This window comes from Suncus etruscus, chromosome 17, assembly GCF_024139225.1.
Source record: "Suncus etruscus isolate mSunEtr1 chromosome 17, mSunEtr1.pri.cur, whole genome shotgun sequence".
Lineage (NCBI taxonomy): Eukaryota > Metazoa > Chordata > Mammalia > Eulipotyphla > Soricidae > Suncus > Suncus etruscus.
In genome coordinates this window covers 47,893,007-47,917,006 of record NC_064864.1, presented here as the reverse complement: position 1 = coordinate 47,917,006, position 24,000 = coordinate 47,893,007, and the positions used below count along the sequence as shown (strand labels likewise).

The 24,000-nt window shown below is 38.0% G+C and overlaps 1 protein-coding gene across 2 annotated transcripts in view; it reads right to left on the bottom strand.

Annotated features, from left to right (window-relative positions):
- The window catches only part of SLK (STE20 like kinase), a 56,835-nt gene that overhangs the window by 23,301 nt on the left and 9,534 nt on the right, over positions 1 to 24,000 (bottom strand). For both annotated transcript variants that reach the window (XM_049790801.1, XM_049790800.1), the window contains exons 2-12: positions 23,068 to 23,232; positions 20,427 to 20,475; positions 19,766 to 19,915; positions 15,535 to 15,607; positions 15,191 to 15,385; positions 13,959 to 14,040; positions 11,846 to 11,974; positions 9,243 to 10,595; positions 4,664 to 4,794; positions 4,339 to 4,462; positions 1,139 to 1,318 (exon numbers count right to left, since the gene is read on the bottom strand). In XM_049790801.1, the coding sequence (XP_049646758.1) occupies positions 1,139 to 1,318; positions 4,339 to 4,462; positions 4,664 to 4,794; positions 9,243 to 10,595; positions 11,846 to 11,974; positions 13,959 to 14,040; positions 15,191 to 15,385; positions 15,535 to 15,607; positions 19,766 to 19,915; positions 20,427 to 20,475; positions 23,068 to 23,232 (2,631 nt within the window). The remainder of the gene's footprint in view (positions 1 to 1,138; positions 1,319 to 4,338; positions 4,463 to 4,663; positions 4,795 to 9,242; positions 10,596 to 11,845; positions 11,975 to 13,958; positions 14,041 to 15,190; positions 15,386 to 15,534; positions 15,608 to 19,765; positions 19,916 to 20,426; positions 20,476 to 23,067; positions 23,233 to 24,000) is intronic.

Below are 24,000 nucleotides of genomic sequence, written 5' to 3'. Positions count from 1 at the left end.
AAATCAAATGTTAAAGTCAAAGAATCTATATATCTGAGATGTACAGTAGGGATTAAGAAGGAATTCACTAGGTCCGTTGAGATTTTCTTGGTTCCAAGTAATAGAATTGATCATTGTACCTATGATCTTTTATAATAAGAAAAGGTGAATCCTCTTGCACTAAAGGTACAGAAAAATCATAATTTTCTCTGAAAATGCTTTATATGCCAAACTCACTTAGCTTTAATTTGGAAAGAAAAATATGCACTACATATGTAATTCCCCTTTATAAACTAATGATAATCTTTCATGGCTTAGAAATAATGTTATAAAAAAAAGAAATAAATGTTATAAATATATTCTATAGAAATATGCAACAATTTAAGAAAAAAGGAAAAACATCATTCTAAACTTTTCATTTCCATCTGCATTTCATCAAGCTAGCTTTGAATTTTATGAGCAGAAATATGGATTTAATTTCAAACTTCAAGTTACACAATTTATTTGTGGTGACACAATATCCAAGAAAGGCAATCAACAAAAAAAAAATCATTTTTTCTGATCAAGAAAAAAATTTAAATGAGTTACATATTACATATCAGCAATAAAATTTAACAACTGCCATCTACCAATAAACAGTTTTTCTAACAAAAGGCATTTCTATATAATAAGGCTTTAAATGTCCCATCAGTAAAGGAGTTTAGGTTGGAAGGTTCAATGGTTGGGTTCAGGGCTTATATAAGGTTTCACATTTAAATGGCAGTTTGTAAACAGAGCTTTGCATTGCTCCAGAACAAAAGCAAATGTTGAGGCCAGGGAGAGAACTCAAAGAGCTGGAGCCATGATTACATGCACAAAATTCCAGGGTCGATCCCAGCACTGCAAGGTCTCCCAGAATACTGCCTGGGTGCTATCCTAGTAGTCCCAGCACTGCTAGGCAGGCACACAATCAAAAATTCAACAAAAGTTCTCTATTCCGGTTTACCAGTCAGTAAAGCGAGATAGCAACTGACCTCATTACGGATGACTGACCAAATGAAAGACCAAATAAAAGAATAAAGAACTGTTACTTATTAAATATTATTCCTAGTTCCATATATTGTCTTAGATATACATTAAAAGAATGTCTTTAGTCATTAAATACAGTAGTTACACTTACCTCCTTTTTTCTGTTCTTTAACATACTCTGAAATTTGGATAATTCTTTCTCTTGCTCTCCTTTAATGCGCTTGGCTTCATCTCGCAAGCGATTTGTATGTTCTTGTTCCAGACGCTCAATAGTCTGCTTCTGCTGTTTTTCTAGATTCTCAATTTCTTGGTCATATTGCCTTTTTTTGCTCTGAAAAATAGCTCAAGATCACTCAACTTTTCTACCACCATATTAACTTACTATAATGAACTTACATTCCTACACTTGATCTTAGCCAAAAGGTCAAGAAGTGATTAAATGAAAGCACAAAACTATCATTTATATTGAATTATATTAGTCTTGCAATAATGAACAAAATCAGATGCTTCGAAATATTATAATATATTTCAAAAAGGATGAGCTTAATTTTTCTAATATGGAAAATATTTTTCTATTATGTAAGTAAAATACTTTTTACAAATTACACAAATAGGTAGGGCATTTGTCTTGCATGCAGCAAACCCGAGTTCAAACCCAAGTGACTGTGGGAATCGTTCCACTAGGAATAATTCTTGAGTACAGAGCCAGAAGCACTGAGCATTGCCAGATGAGGTACCCAAACCAAAAGGAAAAAAAAAAGTAATCTAAATATATGTAACCCAAAAGGATATTCAGATGCTATAATTTTCTAAAGTTAGAAAAATCTCAATATTCACCCAATAAAATTTTAATAAATCTAAGGGATAATTTCAAATCTACTTAAATAATTTTCACCACTACTTATTATCTTTAACTCCTTCTCAGTAAGATTCCTTTGTTTGTTTTTGTTCTTGCTCCACACCTAGCGGCACTCAGGGGTTACTCCTGCATCTGCACTAAAAAAATCCCTCCTGGCAGGCTCAGTGGACCATATGGGATGCCGGAAATCGAACCCAGGCCTGTCCTGGGTTGGCTGCATGCAAGGCAATTGCCCTAACACTGTGCTATCACTCTACTCCTTAGTAAGATTCTTAAATTAACCAAGTATCCCATTGAAGGACATTATCTATTCTTGCAGCAAGTTTGCTGCTTATGTAATACAGAGTAACAGAGTTAAAGATGCATAAAGAATAATTTTCTTTTAAAATATTTAAAAAATGAAACAATTTAGAATTTATGTAGGGGTACACAATTTCTGAAAGGTTCTAGAATATAGAGTTTAACTCCATGAAAATTATGAAGTTCATTATTTTCTTAGAATTTCACATCTATAGGGGCCAAAGCAATAACACAGTGGTAGGGCATCTGCCTTGTACGTGGCTGACCCAGGACAGACCTAGGTTTGATCCCTGGCGACCCATATGGCCCCCCCAAGCCAGGAGCAATTTCTGAGCGCATAGCCAGGAATAACCCGAGTGTCACCGGGTGTGGCCCAAAAAAAAAAAGAATTTCACAGCTATAATCCAACAAATGTAATCAATAAAGTCACATTTTTTTTTTTTTTTTTGGTTTTTGGGCCACACCCTGTGACGCTCAGGGGTTACTCCTGGCTATGCGCTCAGAAGTTGCTCCTGGCTTCTTGGGGGACCATATGGGACGCCGGGGGATCGAACCGAGGTCCGTCCTAGGCTAGCGCAGGCAAGGCAGGCACCTTACCTCCAGCGCCACCGCCCGGCCCCCAATAAAGTCACATTTTAACACAAAATAATGTGTATCAGTTATAATTAAAAGAATAGCAAAAGGACTATTTTCAAAACTGAATACTACACCATTCAAATGATCCTTTTCTAACTTGCAATAAGCTAAATATCCAAAATAAATTACCAACATTTTTTATCACATTACTATTTCCTTTTTCAACTTTAAAACAAAAGGCAAAATTAACTCAGTAAATTTTCCTTGATTAGTTGGCACTAATTTTTCTAGCAATAGTGAATAGGGATTTAGAAGCTTAACTACAGGGGCCATAGATGTAAATGTAGATGTAAATGTTTTTTTGTTTGTTTGTTTTTTTTTTTTTTTTTGGCTTTTGGGCCATACCTGGTGGTGCTCAGGGGTTACTCCTGGCTGTCTGCTCAGAAATAGCTCCCGGCAGGCACGGGGGACCATATGGGACACCGGGATTCGAGTCAACCACCTTTGGTTCTGGATCGGCTGCTTGCAAGGCAAACGCCGCTGTGCTATCTCTCCAGGCCTGTAAATGTATTTTTAAACCTCCATATGGCTGGAGATGGAGCTCAATGATCCAATGCATGTTGCACATGTATGAAGTCCAGATTCAAATTCTGGCACTCAAAAAATCAAGGGGGTGAGGGCCGGAGAGATAGCATGGAGGTAAGATGTTTGCCTTGTACACAGAAGGATGATGGTTCAAATCCCGCCATCCCCTACGGTCCCCCGAGCCTGCCAGGAGTGATTTCTGAGCAAAGAGCCAGGAGTAACCCCTGGGAGTTGCTGGGTGTGACCCAGAAACCAAAATAAATAAATAAATAAATCAAGGGGGCGTGGCTGGAGCGAAGTGATATAGTACAATGTATAAGGTGCTTGCTTTCCTTAGGTTCAAACCCTGGCGTTCTATATGACCCCCTGAGCCTGTCAGGATAGATTACTGACTGCAGAGCCAAGAGTAACCCTGAGCACCACCAGCTGTGGTCCCAAACCAAAAAACCAACATATTAAAAATCATAAGCTTCCAAGTTCTAATATCCAACTGGACCTGGAAAAAACTGCTCTAAAAGATTTGATTTAAAATCTTTGATTCTAAATTGAAAAGTCAAATTTAACACTGAAAAATTATCTGGCAATAGACATGCCTAAGAACCTTATAAGCCATCCACTGTCTTCAAGATTCCTGTTTTCTAACAAATTTTAATCAGAGAAAAATGAAGACATTCAGTATACCATATGGGCATATGAGGTACCCAGACAACCTCAGAGATAAAGGCTAGAAATATATCACAAAGTCAGAGAAATCATATAATTAGAGAACAAGTTCTAAAACCCCCTAGTTGGTTTTATTTTAAAGCAATTAATTTTTTTGTTTTGGTTTGGTTTTTGATTTTTGGGCCATCTCCAGTGACGCTACTCCTGGCTATGCGCTCAGAAATCACTCCTGACTTTGGGGACCACATGAGATGCCGGGGGATCGAACCACGATCTGTCTTAGCTCAGCACATATAAGGCAAACGCCTTACTGCTTGCACCACCAATCCAGCCCCAATCAATTTCATTATTAATAAATGAGGCTTTACCATCATTTCTTGTTCAAAGCGCCGGAAAATTTGTTCTCGTTGTTGTTGCAGTTTGCTATTGAGTTGTTGTTGGGCTCTTTGCTCTTCTTTTTGAAGAAATCTTAATTCCCGCAGTTCCTGACGTCTGATATCAATTATTGGCAATAATAATAAAAGACAACAAAATAACATCTTGAAATAATGCTTTAAATTATTTTCAATAACTTTTAATGGAAAACTAATACAGAATAATTCAAATTTCATCTTGAATTTACTTGTTTCTATTCTTCAAACTTATCAGAGACTAAGTCAAAGCCATTTTTAGCTATGTTGCTTCTCTACTCACCTAAGAAATCTCAACTCTTCAGTTTTAGAATCACTGTCGGTAACTATCTTTGATGTCGTTACACTCACTTCCACACCATCAAACACGAATTTGCGTGTTTTCTTCAATGTTTTTCTTTGTCTTCTTGTTTCCTGAGAAAGATTTTATTTTAGTTGGACTTTGTATGAGTAATACTGGAAATACAAAACATAGTCTTTATAAAAGACAACAGAAGATTGAGTAGTCGTGATCACTATCAAGACTATGTATTAAAAAAAAAAACATGGGGCCAGAGTGGTAGCACAGAGGTAATGCATTTGTCTTGCATGCAGCTGACCCAGGCAGGATGTAGGTTCAATCCCCAGCATCCCATATGGTCCCCCAAGCCAAGAGTGATTTCTGAGCACAAAGCCAGAAGTAACCCCTAAGCACCACCAGTGTGGCCCCAAAAACACACACACAAAACCCATAAGTATAAAGCTAAATCTAATCAATAGACAGGTTTAAAATCTGTATCTTCATCTGTGACATAACTTTAAGATTAATTTTTTTAATTTCTAATAATCTTTTAATTATGCATCCTGGTAATATGTATGGATTCATTTTATTTTAAGATAGGGGCTCCTATCATCACTGACACATGGACTTTGCAAGTTGGTCCTGAGAGTTCAATGCAGTTACCTAATAGTACTGCACCCAACAGTGCTACTTATACTCAACAGTTCCAGTGGCAGAGATCAAACTCAGGTTCTCCAAAATGCTCTATCTGTATACAGCTTGAATTGTCATCAATCCTTTACATGTAGTTTTAGCTGTGTTTTCAACCAATTGCATTTATGACTTTTATGTCACATCATGATTACGTACAAGTAGAAATTAGTAACTTATATAAATAACTCATCTGTGTAACTTTTGCAAGTAAGCCTTTTTGTTCTTTCTCACTTGGTAGGTTTTGGGGGATCCCTCTCCCCATGAGTCTTAGAATCACTGAAAAAAAAAAAAAAACTTAAAACATACATTCCTGGGCCCGGAGAGATAGCACAGCGGTGTTTGCCTTGCAAGCAGCCCATCCAGGACCAAAGGTGGTTGATTCGAATCCCGGTGTCCCATATGGTCCCCCGTGCCTGCCAGGAGCTATTTCTAAGCAGACAGCCAGGAGTAACCCCTGAGCACCGCTGGGCATGGCCCAAAAACCAAAAAAAAAAAAAAAACCATACATTCCTGGGGCCAGCATGGTGGCGCTAGAGGTAAGGTGTCTGCCTTGCCACCGCTAGCCTAGGAGGGACTGCGGTTCGATCCCCCAGTGTCCCATATGGTCCCCTAAGCCAGGAGTGACTTCTGAGCGCATAGCCAGGAGTAACCCCTGAGTGTCACCGGGTGTGGCCCAAAAACAAAACAAAAAAAAAAAAACCATACATTCCTAGGCCTGAGACAGTTCACTGGGCTAGGCATATAGGAAGTTATGGCTAGATTCCCAGCACTGCATGATACCCTGAGCACACATCATAAGGATCAACCTACAAGTATTAAACCCAAGTAGCCCCTGACCCATCAGGTATGACCCAAAAGCCAGTACCATAGGTAAATATAGTAGGTAAGGATCTTATTTTACATAGAGTCAATCCCAGTTTGGCCTCACAAGTACTACCTTCTATGATCCCTGAGTACAGTGTCAGGAGAAAGTCTTGTGCACAACCAGGTATAGCTCATTGCCCCACCTCACCAATAAAAGAAAAGAAATAATAAAGCAGTTAAATCTGTGGGTAAGTAGGAATTTGTATTCTGAAAAGGTTTTTAAGTAATTTTTGAAGAATGCCAGGGAACCAAATACTGGGAATCAAAAGCCATTTATTTCATCAACAATAGATTCAACAATCCTCCTCATTCTCAGGGATAGATTTTATAATATAATTTTATATGTAATATAACATAATTTTATCAGGGATAGCTTATGATTTTATAATTATCAGAGTATTTCTACAGTACCCCCAAAATATCTGCTTGTTACCTATTGCTTACAATTCTTTATCAAGATCAAATACTTTATTCCTCCGTTGGCATCCTAATGTTTTTATATGCTAATAGGAAGTAATATAAGCAAGCATACTAATCCTATAATTATGTTTTGGTAAGCATAAATATTGAAAGCAGAAAGTACTTGGTTTTGATATGGAGGAAATTGCAGAGGCAGCAAAAGTGAACTATCAAAAAAAAAAAAAACTATCCTCAAAATGCATCCAAATTTCAAAATCTTCCACTTTTCTGAAATCTACTTCCTAGGCTTCAGTATCCTCACATTCTTCTTCTTAAGCCCTAAACTACTGGCAGCCTATCAGGCTCCCTCTAAAATCTATGGTGGGCATATTCAAAAAACAATCTACTTGCTGTTACACTGCAAATTTTGTATCTCTTCATTCCGTTGAAAGCATCTACTTATCCATACCTCCTTAAATCTCACAGGAGAATCTGAAATTTTTTAAGTGCTATTAAAATAGTAAATAAGCTTCAGATTCACAGAACTGCAGTTAATGAACAAAATCAACTGTAAATACAACAGAATTTAAGCAATTTATAATACTCTGCTGTGGTCCTCAAACTTTTTAAACACGGGGCCAGTTCACTGTCCCTCAGACCATTGGAGGGCTGGACTACAGTAAAAACAAAAACTATGAACAAATTCATATGCACAAGTGAAGAAATAGAACGGGAACAAACACAATATGTGGCCCGAGGATTGTAGTTGGAGGACCACTGCTAAGGCATGCTAATTAGTCATTCCTGGAGTCCTTCCCTATGGTCAGTCTTCTTTTCTTAGTAGAAAATCTAACAATCCAAGATTGCTAAAAGCCCAACTGTATCAGAAACCCCTGGGTCTTTTGTGATAAATGCTTATTCTTGGGCCCTACCTTGATATATATGTATCTCTTTATAAGTCATGAGCACCAAGGTTTTGCAATTATATTCTAAAAGTTCCTGGTACTTCAGATTTTAGGTATTTGTTTCTCTTCTTTTCCACAATAGTACTCATGCAATATGATGGCAAGACTGGACAGTGATGATATGTGCCAATGGTAAATCAAGTGCTGTTTACACTCTAAATGTGTTTAGATGGAAATCATTCTTTCGTTTTTGTTTTCATTTTTGTTGTTTTATTTTGGGGCCACACCCCGTGACACTCAGGGATTACTCCTGGCTATGTGCTCAGAAATCGCCCCTGGTTTGGGGGGACCATATGGGATGCCAGGGAATCGAACCACAGTCCATCCTAGGCTAGCACTTGCAAGGCAGATGCCTTACCTCTAGCGCCACCACTCCGGCTCTGGAAATCATTCTTTCACTTTCTCAGTCCTTTCTTACTGTTATTAATTCTTTTTGTTTTGTTTGTTTGTTTGTTTTGGTTTTTGGGTCACACCCAGCAGCACTCAGGGGTTACTACTCCTGGCTCTATGCTCAGAAATTTGCAGGATTCAAACCACTGTCTTTCTGCGTGCAAGACAAACACACTACCTCCTTGCTATTTCTCCAGTCCCAATTAATTCTTTTTTTTTTTTTTTTGGTTTTTGGTTTTGGGCCACACCCGGCGGTGCTCAGGGGTTACTCCTGGCTATCTGCTCAGAAATAGCGCCTGGCAGGCATGGGGGACATATGGGACGCCAGGGTTCGAATCAACCACCTTAGGTCCTGGTCGGCTGCTTGCAAGCCAAATGCTGCTGTGCTATTTCTCCAGTCCCAGTCCCAATTAATTCTTAATAAAAGTGTTTAGATAATTTCAGTAAGAAATGCACTGAGCAGGGGCCAGAGCGGTGGTGCAAGGGGTAGTCTGCTTGGCCCACGCTAGCCTAGGACAGAGCTGGGTTCGATCCCCACCATCCTATAGGGTCCCCCAAGCCAGGAGTGATTTCTGAGCGCCTAACCTGGAGGTCACCGAGAGTGGCCCCCCAAAAAAACAAAAATAAATAAATTTGGGGGAAAAATAAAAATAAATAAAAAATAAATGCACTGAGCAATTCTATTATACAGTTAATAGCAAGTTGGCTCCAACACAAAGATACTGACTGGGACAATAGCTCAAAGGGCTAGAACATCTGCCTTGCATACAGGAGGCCCAGGTCAATCTCTAGTACCAGATGGTCCCCTGTGAACTGCCAGAATCAAACACTCCGAACACCTGAGAACTGCTGATATGGCACCAAAAACAAAACAGAACAAAACAAAACTTATGGGTACTGTTTTTTAAAAACCTTAAAAAGCAGGGGCTGGTGTAGTGGCGCTAGTAGTAAGGTGTCTGCCTTGCCAGTGCTAGCCTAGGATGGACCACAGTTCGATTCCCCCGGTGTCCCATATGGTCCCCCCAAGCCAGGAGCGACTTCTGAGCACATAGCCAGGTGTAACCCCTGAGCGTCATTAGGTGTGCCCCCCCCCAAAAAAAAAAAAAACTACCTTCAGAATTCCTCTAAGTTTTTTTAATTGGTTGTCTCCTGACTGGAAGAATCAGACAAGGTTAGTATTACACTGATTCAGTGCTGTTTTTCTAAGGTAACGGTTTCAAAGAAACTCTGAAAACAAAGAAAACCCCAAATAAGGACCCATGTACACTTACTTGCAAAGATATCGATCCACTGTCTTTAGTTTTGCTCAAGAAGCTAGAGATGGATAAATTCAAATCAATGCTGCTATTATCAGCAGTGGAGCCAGTGCCGGAATCAGTATCATTTTCCTTATGGTTCTCAGATTCAGGGAGCAACATGGTTTCCGTTTTTGATAAAGCACCTCTTTCTCCCTTATGTTCTGCATCTTCAGAGTTGATATTAATACTAGGTACTGGAACAGGCTGAGGTTCACTTGGCTGTGAAATGGCAGCAACTTGAGGTTCTGTTTTAACTGGCATTTCACCTGGAACATCTGGCTCTATCTCTCCTGTAGCAGTGGCTTTACAGACATCCTGAGTTCTATTTCCTAGAGCCTGGCGGTTCGTATCAATCTGATTTCTGACTTCTACTTCTTCAGTTCTACCTGATTGAGTTGTTTCCTTAACTTCATTTGTTCCTGTTTCTTCAATGGTTTCCATCATTTTCTTTGAATGGTTGATTAACTGTTCCTCGCTTTTACCTTCTTCAGATTTTTGATCTATCACCGTAATGTCAACTAGTTCTTTAGTAGAAACTTCCTCAGTGCCAGCTTCAGGAACATCTGTGGATTTACTTACTAATTTCTGACCTACTTCAGTCATTTCTTTCCCAGCACTAATCTCAGTGTTCACAGTACTGCTTTCAACTGCCTTCTTCGAAACATCATTTGTTTCTATCACGGTACTTGTATTGCTGATCACAGTTCTTGGAGTTTTTTCATCTGTTCCAATTTTCTCTTCTGGGTCTTCATTTGGAAGCTCAACTGCATTGCCAATTGCCTGAATATCTGCCTCTTTTTCTCCAGTCTCTTGAGAAACTAAATCTACTGACAAAAGAGTAGTATCTTTCATTTCCTTGGATTTTAAAACCTTATTTTCAAATATCTGTTGCTTTTCCTGATCTCTTTCTTTCTCAGGTTTCTGATTCTGTTCAATATTTGTTTCTGAAATTACTATGTTATTTTCTTTTCCTTCATTTACTGAATTAATGTCAACTGCTTCTTGGTCTCCTATGTCAGAAAGATTTTCAAGCTTGGGTCTTTTCTCCTCTCTCCCATTCTCCTTGGTAACAATTGGTCTTTTATGGAGTTCAGTAGCTTCTAAATGAGCATCATTAATGTGTTCATTAATACCTTCCACAGCCTTTTCAGGTTCATCAGTGATGGGTTTCTCATTGAGAACTTTTTTGTTAAATTTATCTTCAGAAGTATTGTGTTCTGTTTTTTCAGAGACAGATTCCAAAATACAAGCATTCTGTGAAAGTTTATCTTCTTCAGAGCTGGCAATACTAAGGTCAGAGGAGGCACGCTTACTTGCAGGTATTGGCTAAAAAAGATTTTATACATTTTTTAGTTTTATAATGGTGAAATTGGTGCTAACAGTGTTTTATAAGAATAAAATGTCTATTACGTATATTTAATCATAGCTAAAACTATAAAAAATGATTTAAAGAACTAACATATCCTTAGTGAATAGATTATAAAAATAGATAGCAAGAAGCAAACTTGCTATAAATCTTAACTTTTACAATAAAAGATTTCAGCACTATTACAATAGCCAGAATTTGGAAACAATCCAGGTGCCCAGCAACAGAAGAGTAGCTAAAGACACCGTGGTACATTTACACAATTGAGTACTATGCTGTTACTAGGAAAAATGAAGTCATAAAATTTGCCTATACATGGAGACTATTATGCTGAGTGAAATGAGCCAGTTGGAGAGGGATAGACTCTAATAGCCACATATCTGTGGGATATAAGTAAAATAAAAGACACTATGGCAATAATATCCAGAAATAATAGAAATGAACACCAGGAGGACCAGCTCATGACATGAAGCTTGCCACAAAGAGCGGTTAGTACAGCTAGAACACTAACCACAATGACAACTACCATGACAATGATAGTGAGGGAGAGAGGCAGAATGCCTGTCTGAGTGACAGGCAGGAAGTTGTGGTGGGGGAGGAATGGAAGGGGGACACTGGTGGTGGGAAGATCGCACTGGTGAAGGGTGGTGTACATTCTATGACTGAAAACCCAGTATAAAAATTTTTTATAGGGGCTGGGCGGTGGCGCTAAAGGTAAGGTGCCTGCCATGCCTGCGCTAGCCTTGGACGGACCGCGGTTCGATCCCCCGGTGTCCCATATGGTCCCCCAAGCCAGGAGCAACTTCTGAGCACATAGCCAGGAGTAACCCCTGAGCGTTACCAGGTGTGGCCCAAAAACCAAAAAAAAAAAAAAAAAAAATTTATAAATACCGTGATTAAATAAAAACTTAAAAATAAAAAAATATAAAAAAAGGTTTTGAGCCTAAGTAACAGTAGAATAGGTAAGGCATTAGCCTTGCACAGGCCAACTCAGTATCTCATATGGTCGTCCCCCCCTCCAAGCCCTCCAGGAGTAATTTCTGAGCACAGAGGCATGCGTGGCCCAACCCCCACCCCAAATAGTAATAAAAAAGGTTTTACACTATTACCTGTCATATTCTTAAGCTATAGGTGCAATCACAACTCAAAACCCAGCTAAAACCCAGTTCTAAAATAAGACCTAAGAAAAATTTCCATTTAAAATACTGACCAGAGAATTTTCTGTTTCTTCATCATCATCTTCCTCTTTGCCATCTTCAACTTCTTCGGTCACTTCAGCCTTTGCCTCTGCAATCAATTCTCGGATTGGTTTGTTGGAATCAACAGTAACAAAGGGATGCTGGTGATCATTTAAAAAAGGACATTCTTAGTAATAGCTAAAAGAATATTTGTAAAGCAACACATGAAACATTTACTATTATGTGATGAAAATTCAAGTCATGGATAGAAAAAATATAAATAAAATATCTACCACTGAAAAGGGAGAAAAATACAAATAAGTATAAAGGGAGAAAATGTAAATAAATCAAATAGAATAATATGGTAAAAGGGGCTACTTACAACCAAATCTGCATTACTTTTTCTAATATAAAGGAAATATGTCAAAAAATGGTAACTTGGGGCCGGAGAGATAGCATGGAGGTAAGGCGTTTGCCCTTCATGCAGGAGGTCATCAGTTCAAATCCCGGCACCCCATATGGTCCCCCGTGCCTGCCAGGAGCAATTTCTGAGCCTGGAGCCAGGAATAACCCCTGAGCACTGCCGGGTGTGACCCAAAAGCCACCAAAAAAAAAAAAAAATGGTAACTTGGGGGCCAGAGAGATAGCATGGAGGTAGGGCGTTGGCCTTCCATGCCAAAGGACAGTGGTTTGAATCCAGGCATCCCATATGGTCCCCCAAGCCTGCCAGGAGTGATTTCTGAGCATAGAGCCAGGAGTAACCCCTTAGTGCTGCCGGGTGTGACCCAAAAACCAAAAAAAAAAAAAGTTAACTTGGTAGTAGAATATCTAGAAATATATGTGTCTTGTCCCTGTCTGAAAATTAAAATTAAAATTTAAAGCAGTTACATTACCATATTTGCCGGCGTATAAGACGACCCCCTAATTTTGCAGTTAAAACATAGGTTTAGGCCTATATTCGGACAGAACGTTCCTGTGCTACATGTGCTGCCATGTGTTCCTGTGCTCATGTACCATGGTGAGCCAATCACAACAAGCAAAGGTTCAAAGGTTCTACTGTAATAGACTTCCTCTCTGACTCTGGCCAATCTGAGCAGGCTTTTTACAGTGCAGATTTGGGTCTAGAACATTGTCTAATTTGCATGCATAAAAAGCCTGCTTGGATTGGCTGAGTCAGAGAGGCGGTCCAAGCAGCCTTGCAGTGATTGGTGCAGGATCGAGTTGGAAAATTCGTTTTGTGGCAATATTCAGACAATTTTCGTTTAGCGGCATATTGAAACATTTTTCGGGATATACTTGGCGTATAAGACAACCCCCGATTTTCGGTTAACTTTTTTTGTTTCAAAAGTCATCTTATACGCTGGAAAATACGGTAAATTAGTATTAACTTTTATAAAGATAATGATACATACAAATCCTGTAGAGTCCTACAAGATTTTAATACATATAAATCCTGGAGTGATAGTACAGCAGGTAAGGTTCTTGCCTTGCTTACACCGACCCAGGTTCTATCCCCAACACCGCATATGGTGTCTGAGCACTTCCAAGAGTGAACTCTAAGCACAGAGCCTGCAATTATCCCCAAACATAGAAGGATATGGCCCTGAAGCCATAAATAAATAAATGTCATTAAAAGAATTGTAAAGAGATTTAGAGTTCTTTCAAAAGTATCACATCTGTTTTAACTGACATATTTCTAATATTCATAGTGTATGTTATTCATTACATATCCTGAACATTTAAACACTATCACAAAGTAAAGCTTTCAAAACGAGGTAATAAAATAAAGGCTATGTCTCAAGAATACACTTGTTAAATGGAACAAAACCATTTTTCTGCACCTGCCTCCCCATTATTTTAAGAGAAATAAAAATTATCTCATGTTACTATACCCAAGATATTTTCTTTCTAATAACTAAAGACATAAAAAGAGATAACAAAATCAAAAAGAACCCAAAATAAATCAAAAATGTATATCTTTTAGTCCAGCAGTCAAATACCTTTTTATAAAGCAAATGTTAACACAATATATTTTTAATTTTCAGAGGAAATTTATAAAAAAAAAAACACTGAATACATCTAAAATTGTATTCCTAAAGAGACATTAAAACTATCTCTGGTTTGCAGTTGGTATGCTATTCTTACCTGAAGTAGTTGAGATGTATTCCACCTAGAATCCACATTCTTTTCCAAGCATTTTTTAAGAAAATCCTTAAAATTTGAAGACCTTCAAAATAAAAATGTAACCAAATATTCTGTTTAACTGTTATTAAAAAACAAAGAAAAATCAGGTAAACTATTCGCAAGTTTCTATGTATATAATGTTTACCCAACATAAGAAAGACAGAATGGACCTATCAAGATTTTATACATTATTCATCATTAGACCAAGTTAAACAGGTAAGTAACAAGGTTGACAATTTTAACCACTGAAAATAAAATCAAGTATTTAGAACTGTGCAAAAAAAAAGAAATCACATGGGGCCGGGCGGTGGCGCTAAAGGTAAGGTGCCTGCCTTGCCAGCGCTAGCCTTGGATGGACCGCGGTTCGATCCCCCGGTGTCCCATATGGTCCCCCCAAGCCAGGAGCAACTTCTGAGCACATAGCCAGGAGTAACCCCTGAGCGTTACCGGGTGTGGCCCAAAAAACCAAAAAAAAAAAAAAAAAAAAAAAAAGAAATCACAATGATTCTACTGAATTTCACAAATATATAGCCATGCATATTCTTCATTTTCTCAAAATACAGAGAAAATACTTTTTAAAGCAGAATTCAAAGCACTGACACTTGCAAATATATTGAAAATGCTAGTTCTAAAAGTTGTTCATAACTATACCAAAACTAAAGTTTTCTGATTTGCACCATGTTCATGAAACTAAAAAAAAAAAAAAAAAAAAAACTTAGGAAAAAATCGGAAGAATAAAAAACATCAACTTTTTCTCTTAAAAACTTTGTTTATGGGCCCGGAGAGATAGCACAGCGGCGTTTGCCTTGCAAGCAGCCCATCCAGGACCTAAGGTGGTTGGTTCGAATCCCGGTATCCCATATGGTCCCCCGTGCCTGCCAGGAGCTATTTCTAAGCAGACAGCCAGGAGTAACCCCTGAGCACCGCCGGGTATGGCCCAAAAACCAAAAAAAAAAAAAAAAAAAAAAACTTTGTTTATGAATGAGGGAAGTAGAAAGCCTGTCTCGAGTACAGGTGTAGGGGGGTGGGGAGGAGGGAGATCTGGGAAATTGGTGGTGGGAATGTTGCACTGGTGAAGGGGGGTGTTCTTTACATGACTGTAATCATACAACTATAATCATGTTTGTAATCATGGTGTTTAAATAAAGATAATTATAAAAAAATAAATAAAAACTTTGTTTAGAATATTTTACCATTTTGATGGTTGTGCTAATGTAGGAGGTTCAGATTTGGCAATTTTTAGCAGCACTCTCATTGGATTCAATTCATGATGAGGTGGTTCTATCTCAGCCATTTCTATTAAAGTGATGCCCAAGGACCAAACATCAGCTTTGTAGTCGTAAGGTCTGTCCTTGGATGTTTCACACATGACTACTTCAGGAGCCATCCTATGAGAGCAGAGAATTGAAAGATTTTTCAACTTAGGAAAAATGATTGCAAACCACATATAGTATAACTGATTATATGGACAAGTCTCATGAGTAATAATAATTACTGATAAAACTAATTTTGAAAACTTATAAAAGAGAATACATACCAATATGGTGTGCCAATAAAAGAATCTCTTCTTTGGATTGTCCTTGTGTTTTTAGCCGACACTCCAAAATCCGCTTGAAACAATCAGAAAGTATAAATCAGTCTTTAAGCAACATTCACTATATTCAACATAAGGAAAAGCATTTTCAGTCTTTACTATGACCATTCTTACTAAAGGCTAAGAAAAACAGAGAAATTACATCCCTACCATCCTTTGGTAAAAGACTAAGCTCGGGCCGGAGAGATAGCATGGAGGTAAGGCGTTTGCCTTTCATGCAGGAGGTCATCGGTTCGAATCCCGGCGCCCCATATGGTCCCCTGTGCCTGCCAGGAGCAATTTCTGAGCCTGGAGTCAGGAATAACCCCTGAGCACTGCCAGGTGTGACCCAAAAACCAAAAAAAAAAAAAAAAAAAAGACTAAGCTCTTTCTAGGAACTTCCTCAAAAAACCTGCCAAAGCAAAGATGTCTTGATTAGATACTTAATGCCACATCTTAAAACAATTTCAGGCAAGACATTCTCCTCCAGAAATAAAAAAAATTATAACTTTAGAGTATTTTTTTTGTGGGGAGGGGTGCTGTTGTGCTCAGGGCTTATTCCTGCCACTAGCACTCAGGGATCACGCCTGATGGCACTCACGAGACCAGACCATACGGAATTCTGGGGATTGAACCAAATTGTGCAAAGGAAGTTTTACCCATTGTATTATATTTCTGGCTCAAAATAGTAACTTTAAAGTTGACTCTTCACTTGAAAATAAATATTGACTAGCAGTACATATTATAATCAAATTCATAGATTTATTTTCTGTAATGTGAAAAGCAAAAAGTAAGCCAAATTACTTCATGCCATATGTGCTTTACTTTTACATTTTCTTTTCTTTATGTGACACAATTCTGAAAATTGAATACATACTAGCATCATTTATTTCTATTCAAATCCTGGCAAAGAATATATATTCAAACAGCAGTTATTAAATTTAAACATATCCATGACTTTAATCTTTGTAATGTTTTATTGGTATGATTCATAAAATCCTGAGCTGTAGTTATTTGTGTCTTCTGTACAACTCTTAAAGATAATATGGTATACACTTAACAAGATGTTAGAGAAATTAAAGTTCTCTGTAATTACAAATTAATAAAATAGAAATTGCAGCTGTTTTAAAAGTTAGCTTTAGTTTGGGGCCGGCGAGGTGGTGCTAGAGGTAAGGTGTCTGCCTTGCAAGCGCTAGGACCGACGTTTGATCCCCCGGTGTCCCATATGGTCCCCCCAAGCCAGGGGCGATTTCTGAGCGCTTAGCCAGGAGTAACCCCTGAGCATCAAACGGGTGTGGCCCGAAAAACCAAAAAAAAAAAATGTTAACTTTAGTTGTTTTGAGTTTTCAAAACTTCTTGACATTACTGTTTTAAATAATATACTTGTTAAAAGTCTGAATAATTTCACACAAAATCATGCTCCTGAACTCAATTGATTTTAATATACTAATAAGAGGCATTGTAAATGGATCAAAAGTATACAAATATTTTTAAATAATCTGCATCTTTTTACAATTAAGTAAGGCAAAAAAAAAAAAAAAGTAACATAAAAGAATTCCCGGGTGAGAGAATGCAGGCAGTAAAGTACATGTCAGAGTTTAAGACTAAGCATGCCAGGGGCCGGGCGGTGGCGCTAGAGGTAAGGTGCCTGCCTTGCCTGCGCTAGCCTAGGACGGACCGTGGTTCGATCCCCCGGCGTCCCATATGGTCCCCCAAGAAGCCAGGAGCGACTTCTGAGCGCATAGCCAGGAGTAACCCCTGAGCGTCACCGGGTGTGGCCCAAAAACCAAAAAAAAACCAAAAAAAAAAAGACTAAGCATGCCAGAGTATAAGGTTGACTTGGTTTGACCCGTTCCCACATGATTCCACTAACATTAACAGGTTCCCCTAATAAGTGTAGTCCTGGAGGCCCAAGCCCTACTAGGGTGACTAGGTAATCCTCCCTCCCCATGCACATAAAGAAAGCCCCAGGGAATTCTGGAGAGATAGTTATAGGGTTAAGGTACATGTGTGGCCAACCTGTTTGATCCCTTGTACCACATGGCCCTCTGAGTATCATTGGATAGAGTCCTAAATGCCCCATTAATGTGAACCTGGAGGTACCTGAACACTGCTAGAGTGGTCCAGATAAGCTCTGAAACCAAAGGACTTTTGTTGGATTTAGTCAGGGTACCCAACTACAGAGTAAAAAACTAAACATGAAAAAGAACAGCCCCCCTGACAAAAGTTTAAGTAGGCAATTTTATGTAAAACAAATAGATGTAAGGAGGCTTTGGCAATGAATTTCAAGTGAATTTCTTCAAGACAGAAGCAACCTGAATCTACAAAGGATTCCTCCTAGACAATCCCTTAGCAATGAAGCAATGACTCCCAAAGCAAGGAAGGGGTAGCTAGGAAAAAGTCATGTAAGATCAGCTTTGAAGAAGCAAGTAGCACCCATCCTCCATCTTGCCTAGAAAAAGTCCATCCTTATGTACTCTGGGGGTACAAATATTTCCCTATTCTGCTATGGGGTGCACTCCATTCCTGACAGCAGCCTCTATTCCACTATTCCATCTTAAGGTGTGCTCCCTTTCTTTCTCTCTAGAAATACATGTGCTCACTCTAGAATTCATATTCCCTCTCTTCCCACCCTCCTATCTCCTAAATAAAATTTGCCTATTTGCATTCTCCCAATATTTTCTATGAGAAGAGACAAGAAGCGTGAAAAGCCTGGAAGAGGTCAGGACTTCTATGTCCACACTGTGCAGAGAAGTTCTTGAGGACTTCACTGAGTCCTGACAGCTTCAGTCACTTAAAAGAGAACAAGTGGTGAAACAATCAGGAAACTGCTAATAGCACTCTCTCTCTGTGTGTGTCTCTCTCTGTCTCTCTCTCTCTCTGTCTCGCTCTCTGTCTCTCTAGTACCTATATCTCTATATCTAGTACCTATATCTATATCTAGTACCTATATCTCTGAATCCTCACACACTCACCATTAATCAACATTGTATCTGGTCTTAAATACAATCTATCTAAAAGTATCAAATCCACATATAAAATTTTAAAGGAAAAAAAAATTAAGCTGTTTTGAAAAGTTTGCCTTTTTAAAGTAAAAATCCTTTTTTTTTTCCTGTTTTCTTTTTTAAAATGCTTTTATAAGGGGCCGGGCGGTGGCGCTGGAGGTAAGGTGCCTGCCTTGCCTGCGCTAGACTAGGACGGACCGCGGTTCGATCCCCCGGCATCCCATATGGTCCCCCAAGAAGCCAGGAGCAACTTCTGAGCGCATAGCCAGGAGTAACCCCTGAGCGTCACAGGGTGTGGCCCAAAAAACAAAAAAAAAAAAAATGTTTTTATAAAAGAATATGATGGCCACTGACTCTTCCCAGGTAGACAGGTCTGGGCTAACAACTCTGAAGCCTTCTCAGAATAGGGGTGGACAGATTCCCCTTTCTGCCTGAAGAAAAGCAGCACACAGCCACACTCACCAGCTTCAAACAGAAACAGCCCAGCTCCACAACTGACTCTCATCAAAGTACCAAGCCACCAAACAATTCCAGAACTGAGCGACATGGCTGCACAACATCTCAAAAATTCATTGCAGTTTTAACCCAATAGGGTCACAGCAAATATGCTGGGAAAGTTGCATAGAAGAACACCAAGCTCAGTAAGCATGAACAGTAAACAGAATAATAACAACAAAGGCAGCTCAACTAGGACCAACCACAGCCTGTTAAACCCTTTGACAATGTCTTTAGTAACATCATTGAAAGATAATAAATTTATTATAAATTGACCCTTATTGATCTAAGTTTTTATTATTCTATTTGCCTTTGTGATGTACGAAACAATATGAAGTAAATTTGTTTGGTTTTTGCCTGCAAAGGGTTGGTAGCAAACGGGTACATTGGTGGAGGGAAGGTTATACTGGTGGCAGGAATAGTGTTGGAACATTTAATACCTGCAACAACTATATTAAGAACAACTTGGTAAATCATAGTGTTATAATAAAAAGATTTAATGTATTTATTAATTACCTAGATTTAGAAATTCTGAGAATTAATGAGTTATTATTTATCCAAAGAATTATATAACAAATTAGCAGGAGTAATTCTTCATATTGCACATACCTGAATAAACAACATTAAGTCACTGACACACAGAGGGAAATCTCAAAGCACAAATTCAAATGTATCATTCAAGTAAATAAACTTACCCAACTTAATATCTCCATCTAAAGTAAAAAGAATGTTGCCAGCCTTTAGATCTCTGTGGATAATTTTGTTATCATGTAAGTAGTTCAGTGCCTCTAACGTCTGTTTACAAACTACTTGTATTTGGGACTCAGTCAATGGTCTCTCCAGCTCTGTGGAAACAAACCAGCAGACTTTATTCTTTACCTTCACTATAAAGGATCATACAACCAAAGAAACATTGACTAGAAACAGAAATTTTCAAATGGACCAGGTAGTAAATTTCTTTCATAAAAACTACATGCCTACAAAGATTGATCTAACATTATACTCAACATTTCATTTTAGTACTATAATTACAAATATTAAAATAAACTAATCTTGGGGCCGACGTGGTGGCGCTAGAGGTAGCAAGTGCTAGCCTAGGACAGACAGCAGTTGGATCCCCCGACGTCCCATATGGTCCCCCCCAAGCCAGGAGTGACTTCTGAGCGCACTGCTAGGAGTAACCTCTGAGCATCACCGGGTGTGGCCCAAAAAACAAAAAAAATAAAATAAAATAATCTTTCGTTATTGATCTTTACATTAGTAAAACAGGCATACATATATATAAACATTTGAAATCTTTTGATTTTTATTAAGTATAACTTAAACCATAAATATAGAGAACAAATTGGTATTTACCTAACATCACAGCATCCACTGCTCCACCTGCACAAAATTCAATGAGGATCTGCAGGTAAATTAAAAAAATATGATCTGTCTAACACAACATTGAGGTTTTTTCTTTCATTTTAGTAAAAAAGATAAGAAGCAGATATCATATAATCTAGGTTATGAAAACAGTATTAGCTGACCAGAAAGATATCTTAGTCAAGAAAGTTCAAAGTCTTACAAATAGCCAATTGAGAAAATCCTGAGAATACTCTGTAAAAAGTACAAGTGTTTTTGTTATTTGCCATTTTTAATGTCCCTGATTCTCTAAAACTATTAACTACAAAATTTTTATAAGTGTTACTATTATATATCCATTCAGCAAAAATTTCATTACTCTCATGTTAAGGCAATTACTATGGTTTAAATAATCAGATATATTTCAACTTTACAAATATGAATAAATCTTAAAAGACTTCATTTCACTGATATATAATACACAAGGCATATGTACATATGCATATGTTACACTTAATTAACTTTCCCTGATAGTGTCCAGTCAGAAAGTAAAGCAAACAAGGCACTTGCCTGTGTGCCTGTGTACCCATGTTTGAATCCCAGCACCCCAATCTTTCTTTAGCACTTAAAGCACTTTGAAGAGTGGTCCCTGAAAAGAGTGGTCCCTCAGCAGTAAACCACCAGATGTGGCCCCAAGCAAAGCAAAACAAAAGTATTTCCTGATAGTAGTCACCATTGTCTTCTCTAGTACAATCACCATGAACTTTTTTCCTTTTTTAAGCTTTATCACAATTTTAATTATTTGATTAATCACTATCTATCTTTTCCACTACATGATCCCTCACAGTTGCCTAATTTTTATTTTGTAAGATTCTCAAGTAAAGATCTTATCTATTTGGGCTAAAGAAACAGTACAATGAGGAAGGGACTTGTCCTGCATAGAACCAGGGTTCTTTCTATGCGTGAAACCCCATCTGGCCCACCAAATCCCACAAGAAGTGATCCCTGAGTGTCAGGCAGAGCCAAGAGTAAGCCCTTAGCACTGCCAGAAAATAAAAACAAAAACAGAACAAAAACTTATTTACAGATTAAACAGCCTAGGAACTTACTGTCATTATAATCTCTAGACATAATCTACTAGGATATTTAGTATTTCCTAAAGTATTTCACACAGCACCATGAAGACAGTGAGATAGAGCAGAGGGGCAGTGGTAACCTCAAGTGCCTGATGTGAGGGGTGCTTTGTTTGTTCACTTACAGAAGTGTATTTGCTGGGTACGATGAGTGATACAAATCGTACCTAGTTACATTACAATGCATCACACTAACAACTTTTTTTTAATTCTATATTGTAAACTGTATAATTGCCTGTTTTCATCCTTCAGTATAGTAAATCATATAGGTTATTGACAATTACAAATTATTTTCAAATTCATTATATTATTTGGATTTTGTTTTGTTTTGTTTTGTTTTTATTTTCAGGCCACTCTCACAGTACTCAGGGCTTATTCCTGGCTCTGAGCTCCTCTATTACTCCTGAGAGACTCAGAAAACCATATGGGGTACTGGGGTTTGAGCCCTCAATGCAAACATCATACCACTATACTGTTTTTTGAGCCCCATCGAATAATAATTTGAGAGATAGGTAAGCAGCTCATTTATTCATGTTCCTAACTAGTAGTAACATGATCAAAAAAAGTAGAAAAAAAATGACTTCTAGATCTGGAAGCTGGAGCAATAGTACAGCAGATAGGGCATTTGTCTTGCATGTTGGCAATCCAGGTTTAATCTCCAGTACCCATATGGTCCCCCAAGCACCACCAGGAGTAATTCCTGAGTACAGAGGTAGGAGTAACCAAAGCACAACAGGGTATGGCCCAAAAAACAAAAAAATTACTTATAGAACTGTTCCAAGTGCTTTCTATAAAGGAACTCATTTTATATAGCCTTTGCCACTGATCATACACTAAAGTTTGGCCAAATATATACATTTGGTACATATATATATATATATATATATATATACACACACACACACATATACTAGTAACATTTCTAGCATCTTACAATTTCTTACATTATTAAAAGTTTAATATAAGAAACTACAAATTCTTGAATATCAAGAGAAACAAAAAAGCTGTCATGAAAATACTTAAGTTTGAGTTATAAACAAGATAATGTCCTCTCACTTCAGAATTTAGAAAATTAATTTTTTTTTTTTTTTTTTTTTGTGGTTTTTGGGTCACACCCAGCAGTGCTCAGGGGTTATTCCTGGCTCCAGGCTCAGAAATTGCTCCTGGCAGGCACGGGGGACCATAGGGGGCGCCGGGATTTGAACCGATGACCTCCTGCATGAAAGGCAAACACCTTACCTCCAGCCTATCTCTCCGGCCCCAGAAAATTAAATATTTTTAAGTGAACATCTCCATTTGGGTTTAATGTCAAACAATCATGAATATGATACAACCTGAAATATGCATCTGAGTATCTTTAGGAGCTCTGGATAATTAAGCTATTAATGATCCTTTGTCATTAATATCAACTCTTATTCAAGTAGCATAAATAACTAAATAGAAGAATCAACACATAAGATACTTTTTTTCCTAAAAAATTAACTCATGGCTATTCCCACAGATCAACTGAAAACACTTACCCAAAGATTGTTCTCATAATAGAAAGCATCTAGAAGTTTGACTATATTTGGATGATCACAAGATGCTAATATGTCGATCTCAACCATGTAATCTTCAAGTTCTTCTTCAGATTTGGTATCAATCACCTTTGCTGCAGCTAAAACATTGGTCTCTTTATTCTGGGCCTAAACATGAAAAGTATCAGAGGTGTCACATATTTGATGCATACTTATTTTTTAAATGTTTTCTATTCTTTAACAAACTTTTCTTAGAAATAGCAGTTTTAGGTTTACAGTAAAGTTCAGAGTGCAGAGAATGCCCACAGCCACTCCACACCACTAAGCCTTCTCCCATCAATACACAATACCCTAGCAGTTTCTTTTTTTTTTATTAATATCTTTATTTAAACACCTTGATTACAAACATGATAGCAATTGGGTTTCAGTCATGTAAAGAACACCCCACACACACACCCAAGCAGTTTCTGATGAACCTACACTACCAGAACATTCTCTCTCTCAAAGTTTAAAATTCAGGGGCTGAAGAGATAATACAGTGGTAAGGCCTAGCATGTGGCCTTGCATGCCTTGCATGCAACCGACCCAGGATGGACCCTATTTGATTATCCCATATGGTCCCCTGAGCTTGCCAGGAGTGATTTCTGAGACAAAGCCAGGTGTAATCCCTGAGCATTGCCAGGTGTGGCCCAAAAACAATCAATTAATAAACAAACTGCTTTAAAAAATTAAAAACAAATTAAAAATGTTTAAAATTCATTATTGATGCATACACTAGATTTTGCTGTTTGCCAAATATCACCATTGTAATCGCATACGAAATAGTTTATTATAAAAAAAAAAATAACCTTATATTCCTCTAACCGCTATGCTCCTATTTGTCCCGTCCCCATACTTCCCTCTTCCTAACCCTTTGCAAACACTGTTCTTTTTAGT